Genomic DNA, 11,744 nt, shown 5'->3' with positions numbered 1-11,744 from the left:
TTTTAATTTCTCTCCATGTCTTGTCACAAATTGTGGCCACATGAAAATAGTCAAAAATTACATCCTCTGCATCAAAAATACTGTGACATTTCATTCCAAAAAAATTGATGTGTGCAACTGACATTCTCTGAGACCTCACTCAAGTGCTGGCATTCTAACAAGGCATCTGGCGTTCGTTCAGCATGATGCGAGCTTCTGGGTACCCAGCTTAGGCATAGGCTGCTTCAAGGCTGAATCCTATTGCAATGAACTATAAATAAAATAAATAACACGTTTAAAACAGCATCGTATGGCAACGTCAAACTTTACTGTACACCATATGAGTGCAGTTACAAGGATTGAGTACTGACACTATGTTTTAACCCAAAAAGCAGCCATGATTTCCTCTTCGCCTTTGATGTGAAGCAAAGGCATCAGGCGAAAGGGAGAGGTAGCGCAAGCATCGTTCATGTTTTCGAAGCGGAGCAGGTGGTGACATTTCAACCTGTTACTTTGCAAAGCCTTTTTCCCCGGCGAACGTAGCTTCTGCCAGGGATCCATTAAAAGTTGAAGTTCTCCTCGGCAGAAAAAGTGCTTGAGCTTTTCAAAAAAAGGGTGGGGGGGCGACAGTTGCTCGCACAATTGCCTTCAGACAGCGGCCTCGGAGGTAAACAGTTGGACAGCCGATCAGCCTCAAAGCCCCGTACGAGGAGAGAGTGAGGAGACACTGATCAAAAGAGCAGCGCTTTTCCGCGCTAAATGGTTCCAACTGGAGCTACATCCGTCGCAGGTGCCAGCGAGACCTTCACTCGTCAGCTTGGCCAAAGAGCCAGGATCCTATCTGTCGAGCCCGTCTCCAAACCAGAGTCCTCTGCCAGCCACGTGTTTGAAAGGCCAACAGCCTCTCATAATTACCGTTCAGTATCATTTCACAGAGAGTCCTTCTCCATGGTCGCCTGTTTTCCCATCATAAATGATTAAGTTGAGCTGGGTACAACCCTAAGCTGCATGCTGATGTGTGTTCTTCACAAGATACAGTATTTCTACAGGGTTTAAAAATGTGAAAGGCTTCTAAAAATAATCTATTTAGGCATCCCCTTCAAATAAATGGCACTATATTTTACAGGGAAACCATCTTGACATGTTTATATTACTGTCTTATTTATTCTAATCATATAGACAATTAGAGATGGTGCAATTGTACGTTAAAAATGCAATTAAAGTCATGTACAAACAGCCCTGATACATGCTGTGTAGCACTATTCCTATTTTGAAAAGCTCTCGATGTCTTAATTTGTCAGCCGATAAAAAACCCATCTTTGGTGTTTGGCCCAAAATCCTGCCAACAGCCTTAGGCGCAAATTAATTTCACATTAAATTAAGATGGCCTGCGCTTTCCTGACATAGCTCGAGGTAAAAAGGAAAAGCTAAGAGGAGAGAACCGAGTTGGGGGAGGTGGGAGTGTGTAAGCGAGTGTGTGTGTGTGTGTGTGTGTGTGTGTGTGTGTCTGTGTGTCTGTGTGTGTGTCTGTGGTGTTTTTTATTCTACTGGCAGTGGTGATTACGCAGCGAATTACACATTGGCACAGTGTGGTTCGACTAACAGCTGCTCATCTGCAATCGCACTCAAGGCACTGGATCAGACGGCGGTCGGGCCTCGTTCAATTATCCTGCCTGACGCCTGCGCTCGGATTTAAGACCCTGGTCGCTGTGTGGGGAGACCTCGCCTGCGGAGGGTCATTCAGTCGCCTCGTCTGAGGAGTTCTGGACGGTTCTTCAACACGTTTTTTTTTTCTTCTGTATCTTCTCAGCATGTAAGACATTCTAGTGAAAAACTTCACAGAAGCATGAGGCTTTCCTAAGTTGTCCAAGTGAGCAAGGACTGAACATGTAAAACACATAGATGGCAATAATGGTGCATCATGGAGTCATCAAAGGCCAAAAATGGATTTTCCTCTCCTAAAAAGTTATTTAGTATTCTTTACAGTTCTTTTCTTTTGCTACAACACACACATATACAGGGTGCTCTTGCCAGGCAGCAACCTGACTACTTTTTTTCATTAAATGTGTGTTTTTTGTCCCTCTCTCTCTTGACTGAAGGTGTAAAAGCTGAAGAATAGAGAGAACAATTATGCCTATTTCAATCATTCACACTGCACAGAGCTATGAATGTGCATGAATCAGCTTCTCGGGCAGTTTAGCCCTCTAAGACAAAATGCTGACTCCTCTTCAGACCCTTCACTCCTGATACAAATGAGAGGGGGTGGAAATCTAGGCTTTAAAAACCGCTTCAGAATAAATGAGTCAGTGTTTGAGTTATGGGGAAATTACCCAGAGGTCACTTATGGCAGGACGTTGCAGAGGACTAGTACTCAAGGTTTGGCACACCAAATCAGGGGACTGGTTCTGGGGATTGTAGTGTTTTTTTTTTGTATTAGTTTTTTTGTTTTTGTTTCTCTAGAAGAGCTGGAGGAGGAGGTCGGGGCCCCATTCGAGGGCCGTCTGGGCTACCGCCAACGCTGCGGCCCCAAGGGTGGCCGAGATGCCCCACACGGCCATCTTGACCAGCTGGTTGGCGGAGGTGGGTGTCGCTGCCGCGGCAGTGTCGTCAGTCAGGGACAGTTGACCATTGGTCAGGCGCTGGCGGCGCAGGACGGAGTCGGGCCGCTGCTGGAGGGTGGTCAGTTGGAAGTCCTGGAAGGTGCTGATGGCGATGCTGGAGGAGGTAGAGAACAGGAGGGGGTAATTATACAGGGTCAGGGGCGGAGGAAGGTATGCCAGTGAAGGACATGCAGTTGCCACTGGCTACCTTAAGTATGAATGGAGTTAATAGTTGTTATGTTCACATTTCACACCATGGCTTCATAAACATATTGTGGTTCACCTATACTGAATTTAAAAGTCACTTCATTTGATTGATGCATAGTCACAGGGGAAGGCATGAGTTTGAGGCTTTTTCTGAGTACCCATTCAGCGCTAAAGAGGTACTCAATTCATCTAAAACTGCCTAAAAGAATCATACTCCATACTCCAACTGTTGTATCCTTGATAAATGTTTAGTGTTTCAATCCTTTAAATTATGTACACCGCTTGCATTGTGCACTCTTAAAACAAATGTGTTGAAAACAACACAATGTTGTTTTTAACACACATCTCTATGTCCAGATAGGGACAACAACATTTGTGTTGTTTCCAACACATTGCTTTTGTTATTCGTTTCAAGAGTGTACACAGTATGTTATGTTGAAATCAACACAACTAGCGTTGTTTTTAACACATCTCGGTAACACTTTTCTTGAAGGTATCTACATAAGAGTGACATGACACTGTTATAACCATAACACTAACCCTAACTTGTCATGACAAAAACCGAATGACACTTGACAGAAGCGAGTGACAGAAGCGTTACTGTATGTCAAACATTTATCACTTGCTTATAATGTTTATGACAGTGTCATGCCACTCTATATGTATGTAGATACCTTCAAGTAAAGTGTAACCCACATCTCTATGTCCAGATAGGGTCTACACATTCATTTTAAGAGTGCGTGTGTGTGTTACAGCTATGGAACTTTGATTTTCATTTCATTTTAACTGCTTGTGGGAGACATGCCAGGTGTGTCTCTCCAGCCTCATTGCACTGGCAAGTCATCTGGAGTTTTGCTGTGGAGCCTCATTTGGATTCGTGAGGTAAGCACTTCTCTACCAAAATAGACAGATCTGTAAATAGCCATATTGACATCATACCAGCAACATTACACAACTGACACCTTTTACTGAGGTTTCAAGGACTGGGCTATACATCACAGAGAAAAAATAGCATTTGCATGTTACATCTGTGAGATACATGTAGTCATAGGAGAATTATGTATATAATATGTATATTATAAATTATGTATATGATGTCACTATGAGCAATAGGTGAAGGACAGGGGTTTTCTACAGAACTCTCTCTTCCTCTCAGAAGTGGTACAACTGGTCAACCTTTCACATTTCGGACCACTCATCAGCGATGTATGATACCTAACTCTTGGCCATTATCAAAGGCAACTTCAGACAGGGCTGGCAGTAGCAGCAGCAGCATAGCAGTAACAATGCAACAGTCTGGCAACGTAGTCGTCACACACATGCTATGGAAGTAGTGTGAAATGGAGAGAGAGAGAGAGAGGGAGAGAGAGAGAGAGAGGGAGATGGAAGGAGGAGAGAAGAAGAGGAAGATTGTGCAATACTAGCTGCACACTACAACTGTGACAGAAAGAAGATTGAGCACCGGCTATAAATGCAACTCGACATACTGCAAAAACCTACATTCCTTCTCACAAGTGTGGATGTACGCATGCGCACACACACACACGTATACATATATAGCCTACTTACATAATTTACAGTGTATTGATGAAGTGTAACAATGTTTGCAATGTTTGTTTGTGTTTTTTTATTTTAGTAGTATTATTCCTGTGAACGCTTTGGCAATGCATGACATGATTTGTTGTGTCAATAAAGCATATTTGAATTGAATTGAATTGAGAGACATAAAATGCAAGTTAAAAGAGAATGTGGAAGATAGAGAGAGAGGGGAAATGAGAATCTGAACAATGCAGTGTGGTCTGGAGCAGACATGAGCCACAGAATCACAGATAAAGGGAATGAGAGAGGGAGAGAGAGAGAGGGAGGGAGAGAGAGATGGAGAGGCGGGAAGAATGAGATACTAATGGAGAGATATGCATCTCTCTCTCAGTGTAAACAGGCATTGAGTCACAGCTCAGATTCAACATTTTCCGTAATTATGTATATTATGGCAATAAGAACATTAGGTTCTGTAGGGGGTTTTCTACAGAACTTGCTCTTCCTCTCTCTGAGTCGCAACTGGTACAGCTAATCAGCTTTCTGGTTTTCATGTTTCGGACCATCATCAGTGATAAAAGGGCTGGCAGCACTAACACTGGCGGGCTGTTCACAACATGCAAATAAGCTGCAACAGTTTGGCAACATAGTTGTCACACACACGCTATGCAAGTGGTGTGAAATGGAGAGAGAGAGAGAGAGAGAAAATATACAAGTTACATGTAAGTAGACAAAGTGAATAAGAGAATGTGGGAAAAAAGACAGAAATGACAATGTGAACTATGCAGTTTGGTTTTGAGCAGACATGAGCCACAGAATCAGAGATAAAGGGAATGAGAGAGGGAGAGCAAGAAAGAGAAAGAGAGAGAGAGAAAGAGAGACGGGAGGAACGAGAGAGATAGTGATGCAGATCTCTCCATTAGTATGAGTAGACAGGCAGTGAGTCACAGCCCAAATTCAGCATCTTCCATAAGATAGCGGGATGATGTAACTGGTTAAAGAACAGGGCCAAGTTGAAAGGGCGGGTAATCTCTCCGAGAGAGAGAGAGAGGGAATCAGACGCAAAGGGAAGGAAAGGAAAAAAGAAAGGATGGGAAGGAAGCAGTGAGGGAAAGAGAAATCCCTGTACAAAGCCCATTGAGCACATGAACCATGTAGAGCTAGAGGAGAGAGGGAGCCAGCATGAGAAAGAGAGAGAGAGAGAGAGAGAGGACGACAAGGAGAAGAAAAAGAGAGAAAAGGAGAGACAGAGCAAGAGGGAGAGAAAGGAAGACAAAGAGAAATAATGAGAGAATTGAGAGAGAGAGAGAGAGAGCGAGATAAAGGAAGACAAGGAGAAAAAAAGAGAGAAAGGAGACAGAGAAAGGAGAAAGAAAGGAAGACAGAGAAAGAATGAGAGAAAATTGAGAGAGAGATATTATGGTGAGTGTTGAGTGTCCATCGTGAGGGCAGTGGGGGGGGGGCTTGGCCTCTACGGCCCCAGTGGACACATCACCCTCCTCCAGCACACTCCTTCCTCCTTCCCAGGCTCTATCCCTCCCAATTAGCGCCGAGCCCACCAGCCCATTGCCCCCGCCAGCGGACGGCAGGCCCCACGTTTCTTTCAACAGTTTGGAGAAAAACATCATTAAAAAATCATAAAATATTCACTTCCATTTCATTATCGTCCCTCTGGAAGAATAGTAAACATCGCGCTACATAAAATGCAAAAACATTTTCCTCGCCGATTATGAATTGCATCCCATACACACACACACACATGCTCTCTGTCACACATGTATACACACACATAAACACACACACACAAAAAACAGCTCTCGATGGAAGATGGAGTTGAAGAGGGAGTGTGAGAGAGGGAGGGAGAGAGAGAAAGAAATAAAAAAAAGTTTTCTCTAGATTGTTCCGCTGGCTCTTGCTTCGGGGGCTCAATGTCTTTAAGACTTCATTCCTTTCTTGGTGAAAACGAGACACTTGCTTCGCCCTCTCCCGTTCTCATTAGGCGAGCGGCGGCTAATGCTCCAAAGCTGAAAATAGCTGACAGGTAGCGGCAGAGCAATTAACTTTTAAACTTTCACTTTAACAGCTTAGCACCCAAGAGGCCGGGCCCCTCTTCTCTCCTCCCGCTGATGATGAAGCTGCCTGCTGACGCTGATGCTGATGATGTTGCCGCGGTGATGAAGACGACGACATGGCCGCCTAGGAGCCGCAAGGACCCCCCGCCGCTTCTGTCGCTCAGAGATGTGCAGAAGAGCCAGGGGCTTTAGAGTGTTGTGAGTGTGTGTGTGTGTGTGTGTGTGTGTGTGTGTGTGTGTTTGAGTGTGTGTGTGTGTGTGAGTGAGGGAGAGAGTGTGTGTGTGTGTGTGTGTGTATGTGTGTGGGTGTGTATGTGAGTGAGGGAGAGAGTGTGTGTGTGTGTGTGTGTGTGGATGTGTATGTGAGTGAGGGAGAGAGTGTGTGTATGAGTGAGTGTGTATATGAGAGAGGGAGAGAATATATATGTGTGTGTGTGTGTGTGTGTGTGTGTGTGTGTGTGTGTGTGTGTGTGTGTGTGTGTGTGTGTACGTGCGTGGCGGGGGTGTTGGTGACGAGTGACAGCCATAAACACACCTCCACCACTTCTGTCAGGAGTGCGGAGGAGGAGGAGGAGGAGGAGGAGGAACGCAGGGTAACCTTTCCAGAACTTTCCCTTGTCCTTTGGAGCTTCCCTGCCCGCCTCTAATGCTGCGCCCTGCACAGGCTTTACCCATAGTGAGTCTCCCTTTGATGTCTGTGAGGGTGGGCAGACAGACTGGTGCCGGAAGACATAAGTCTCCTGCATCCACTCCATCCATCCCTCCCTCCCTCTCGCTCCCTCTCCTTCTCTCTCTCTTATTCTCTCTCCTTCCCTCTCCCTCTCTCTCTCTCTCTCTCTCTCTCTCTCTCTCTCTCTCTCTACATCTCCCCCTCCCCCCTGCACTTCTCTGTTACAGGATGACGCATCATTTTGGAAAGTGCTGATGCGCTGCTGTCCCCCCTCCAGGTTAATAGCAGTCACTCGCCTGAGTAAATAAAATATACAAAAAATGAAAATAGATGTAAAAAAACAAACACACACACACACACACGCACACATACATAAACACACACACACACACACATACACACACACACAGACACTCGGAGGCTCTGAGGAAGGTTGCGTCACGCTCTACTGTAGGCCAGGGCCTTGTGAAACAGGTCAGAGAACTGTTGAAAACAGACAGCAGGGTTTTGTAACTGCTGCTCTGGCACGCACAGGGACTGGGAGAGTCTGGGCTTTTGTGCTGTCAGTTCACAGAGCTTTCTCTCTCTCTCTCACTCTCTGTGAGTGTGTGTGTGTGTGTGTGTGTGTGTGTGTGTGTGTGTCTATAATGCTCTGTTTGTGTGTCCCATTTGTCTGTAACCATGCTGTGAACCATGCACTGAACTGTTTTGATTTGTTGATACGTGTGTGTGTGTGTGTGTGTGTGTGTATGTGTCTGAACGCCTATATCTTGTTGGTGTCAATATAAGTGTATGCATATGTGGGTGTCTGTATGCCGTCATGCTTATATGTGTGTGTGTGTCTGTCTTGTGGGCGTATGATTCAGCTGTATTTGTGTGGTCCTGATGTCCCTTTGACCCACAAGTGCCAACTATTGCCCTGGCAGCTCCATCAAGTCCCCCCTGGCCAGCTCTGCTCACTCATGCATGCGTGTGTGTGTGTGTGTGTGTGTGTGTGTGTGGGTGTGTGGGTGTGTGTGTGTGTGGGTGTGTGGGTGTGTGTGTTGGGGGGGGGGGTGGGGGGGTAGGCCCTGGGATGCACTGGCTGGACTAGCCGACCCTGCTGCGGTCTTCTCCCTCTCTCTGCATTGACTGCACATTCTACAGCATCATCAGTTCCACCACTGCGAGCCAATGAGGAGCTGGTCAGGTATGGAGCATCTCCAACAGCCACACCCCCTTAGATGTAGGCCATAGAGTATACAGGTCTTCCTCATACAGTACCCTTTACGCGCATGAACTGGTCAAGCACACACACATTTAATCCTGCAACTCTCTCTCTCTCACACACACACAGACATTACACACACACACACACAGACAGACATTATACACACACACACACACAGACATTACACACACACACAGACAGACATCACACACACACACATTACACACACAGACAAATACATTTCACACACACACACACACACACACACACACACACACACACACACACACACACACACACACGGTGATGTGCATGCACACATGCAGACACTCCAAAAAAGAGACAGAAAGGGAGCACAGACCATTTTGCAGCCTACAGTCTGTTTGCATAGAGTTCAACTCAGGCCCCTGAGGCTTACCCACATACACACACACACACACACACATTAGATTTGCATGGCAAGTGGTGGCAGAGACACACTTGACATTTCTAGTGGCGAGAGAGGAGGAGGAATAAAAAGGAAGAAAAGAAAGACAGAGAGAAAAAAATAAAATCAGAACAGCACCATGTTGACTTCCTGCCTGTCGTGGTAACAGGTGCAAACATGAATCCTCTCTCCCTGTTTACTCGTCTGGCTCATGGGATTCTGCCTCTCTCTTTCTTTCCATTTCTTTCTCTCCCCCTCACTCCCTCTCTCTCTCTCTTTCCCTGTCTGCTTCTCTCTTCACACCCCCCCCCCCATTTTTCTTGCTGTCTTTTCACTGCTCTCTCTCGGAGTCTCTCTTTCTTTCTATTCCTTCCTCTCCCTCCATCCCTCTTTCTCCTTTCCCCTGTAACTCCCCCGTATCTCTCTCTTACTGTTGGTCTCTGTCCCTCCACCCTTCTTTGTCTACCTCCTTCTCCTCCTCCATCTTATCCTCCCTCTCTCCCTCTCTCTGATGTCTCGGAGGACCGTCTGTCGGGTGCATCTCAGAAGAGAGCCTCTCAGCCCTCGCTGAGTCAGCATCCTCGGACTCCTCCATGAGAGAGAGAGAGAGAGAGAGAGAGAGAGAGAGAGAGAGAGAGAGAGAGAGAGAGAGAGAGAGAGAGAGAGAAAGATGGATTGAGAGAAAAGAGAGAGGGCCATTTTACATCCCCTTAATGACTTCATTGCTTCCTGCGTGAGAGCTGCAGCAGGTCGGACGCCTGTGTCTGGGTCTGTGTAACACAGCCCCGGATCTATGGAAATGTGGGAGTCAATAAGGCTCAGTATTCAACAAATCTGCCTATCCATCTATTTCAAGCACCACAAGCTTACACACACACACAAACAAGCAGCACAAGCTTACACACAAACACACACCACACACACACACACACACACACACACACACACACACCAGAAGCATTGACAAAGGTAATGATGACCTTCAGGCGATACAGCATTTGTCCTGAAGCCAAAAACACCAGCACTGTTGTGGGGGGGAGACGATCTCCTTTGGCTTCCTTCTAAAAGAAATGGGAGTGGAAGCTTTTTGGAAGTGTTCTCAAGGAAATGCCAGCATGCTGTACTGAAGTGCTGCTACACGCTCTCCGTTTCTGTGTGTGCGCGTGCCAGAGTCTCATGCTTTGAGCGTGCTCAGTGCACAGGAAGTGTGCCCCCACCTTAAACTCACCCTCCACATTCCACACACACACACACTTGAGTTTTAAGAAAAGGTGTTATCACAGTCATCCTCTGCACCAGCCTGCACACACACACACACACACACACACACACACACTATACAGGTGGGGGCTGCTGCAGCATGCGAGAAAAAAAGAGGGGGGGGAAGGCTTTCTTCCCTTTTCTCACTCCAAAGGTGTGTGATTCTGGTGGTGTTTTTTAATCCCCTGATGCATCTTGTATACTGCTGTACCGGCGGCAGCTGAAAAGGCTTGCAACAGGCTCGCGTGCTCACACGAGCCGAGCCAAAATGGCTGAGCTGGAGAAATCAGCCGTCAGCAGCAACAACAACAACAAAAAAAGCGCTTGAACATCCACCCCCCACAGAAAAAAAAAGAAAAACATGGAAAGAAGGAGAAGGCGTTTGACATTGAGCGTAATTCAGGAACAAAGCCCTTAGCATGACTGAGGTGGGGTGGTGGTGGGGGGAGGCAATGTGAGTGAAGAACATTTGGGGGTCAAAGCCGTTCACGTGTGTGTGTGTGTGTGTGTGTGTGTGTGTGGTGGCTCCACTTCATTCCCCTCATTACGACACATGCCAGGGTCAGCTGGGACAATGGCGGGCGAGGGTCAGGGGTGAGTGTGTGTACGCTCCAGAGCATGCCCGCTTCACCGCCAACCCCTAAAAGAACAATGGAGCGAGGTCCCTCTCTCTCTCTCTCTCACTCACACACACACACACACACACACACACACTCACACACCACTCCATCAGTCCCCGGTCCTTCTCCCCCCAAGGAAGGGCCACAGATGCTCAAGGAGAATGGAGGGGGAGTGGAGGCTGAAGCGGGGGGCTGGGACTATGCAAAGACCAGGCAGACATAATTATCCAGAGACCAGGTTTATTTATTGGATATGGGCCCAAAAAAGATTGGCGCCTCTCTTTCTTTAAATATGGATGATATGCACACAATAAAGGGAGAAAGAAAGAAGAAAAGAATGAAAGAAAGAGAACGAGAACGTCTTCCGCTCCAGGATTTTGCACAGAGCCCGATGCTAGGCTAACAACACACAGATGGCTGGAATCTTTCTCCACTCCTTTACGTCGCAAGCCGTGGAGAGAGAGAGAGAGTGTGAGAGTGAGTGAGACAGCGAGATAGAGAGAGAGTAAGAGAGAGAGAGAAGAGAGAGAGAGAGACTTGAATGGAGGAAACAAATATCACCTGTCCAAGCACAAGCGGATGGTAAAAGGTATTCATTACCTCCTGCTGCTGGTGATAACATCATAAAAGTCCAGCTCCTACCTGCACCATGGAAGAACCATCTACAAACTCAATCTCCAGCCTGACAGCCAGCATTTAGATACAATAGGCCAGAGTGTGGACAACCGGAGATTTAATGCCCGTCACTTCACAATAGCCCCCCTCCATTTCCCCTCCAATACCCCCCCCCCCCCCAATAGACTGGGAAGAGAATATGGGAGCTAGAGACTGGGGGATGGGGGGTAGAGGTTGTGTGTGGGGTGGGCAGTGAGATTTCACACTCAACAGCCCCATCTGCTGGACGTGAGGGGAAGGTGACGCATCTCACCTAGATGGATGACAAGTTGAATTTGAGGTGCACCCAAGTTGATACACTGGGACATTTGTCTGGAAAACACTTTTTCTTGCAGCACGGAGTGAGTAGTGAGACAGTTCATCTTAGCGATCCCAGTCAAGGTGTACCTCCAGGGCCCGGTAAGAAAAATGACCGTACCGACAACAAGGAAAAGTCAGAGAACCAACTACATATACTTGGGTTGAAGTGAAATGCTCTAGATTAGACT

At 46.8% G+C, this 11,744-nt stretch overlaps 1 protein-coding gene across 2 annotated transcripts in view; it reads right to left on the bottom strand.

Annotated features, from left to right (window-relative positions):
• Window positions 1-287: 287 nt before the first annotated feature.
• Window positions 288-11,744, bottom strand: part of LOC143140949 (TBC1 domain family member 20) — a 19,565-nt gene continuing 8,108 nt past the window's right edge. For both annotated transcript variants that reach the window (XM_076302115.1, XM_076302116.1), the window contains exon 8: window positions 288-2,694. In XM_076302115.1, coding sequence (XP_076158230.1) covers window positions 2,436-2,694 — 259 coding nt within the window. In that variant the 3' untranslated portion in view covers window positions 288-2,435. The remainder of the gene's footprint in view (window positions 2,695-11,744) is intronic.

Source organism: Alosa pseudoharengus, unplaced genomic scaffold (genome assembly GCF_046254945.1).
Source record: "Alosa pseudoharengus isolate Yale_2024_CS ecotype anadromous, Long Island Sound unplaced genomic scaffold, YU_APseudo_1.1 YU_APseudo_1.1_scf_23, whole genome shotgun sequence".
NCBI lineage: Eukaryota > Metazoa > Chordata > Actinopteri > Clupeiformes > Clupeidae > Alosa > Alosa pseudoharengus.
This window is presented reverse-complemented; position numbering and strand designations above follow the sequence as displayed.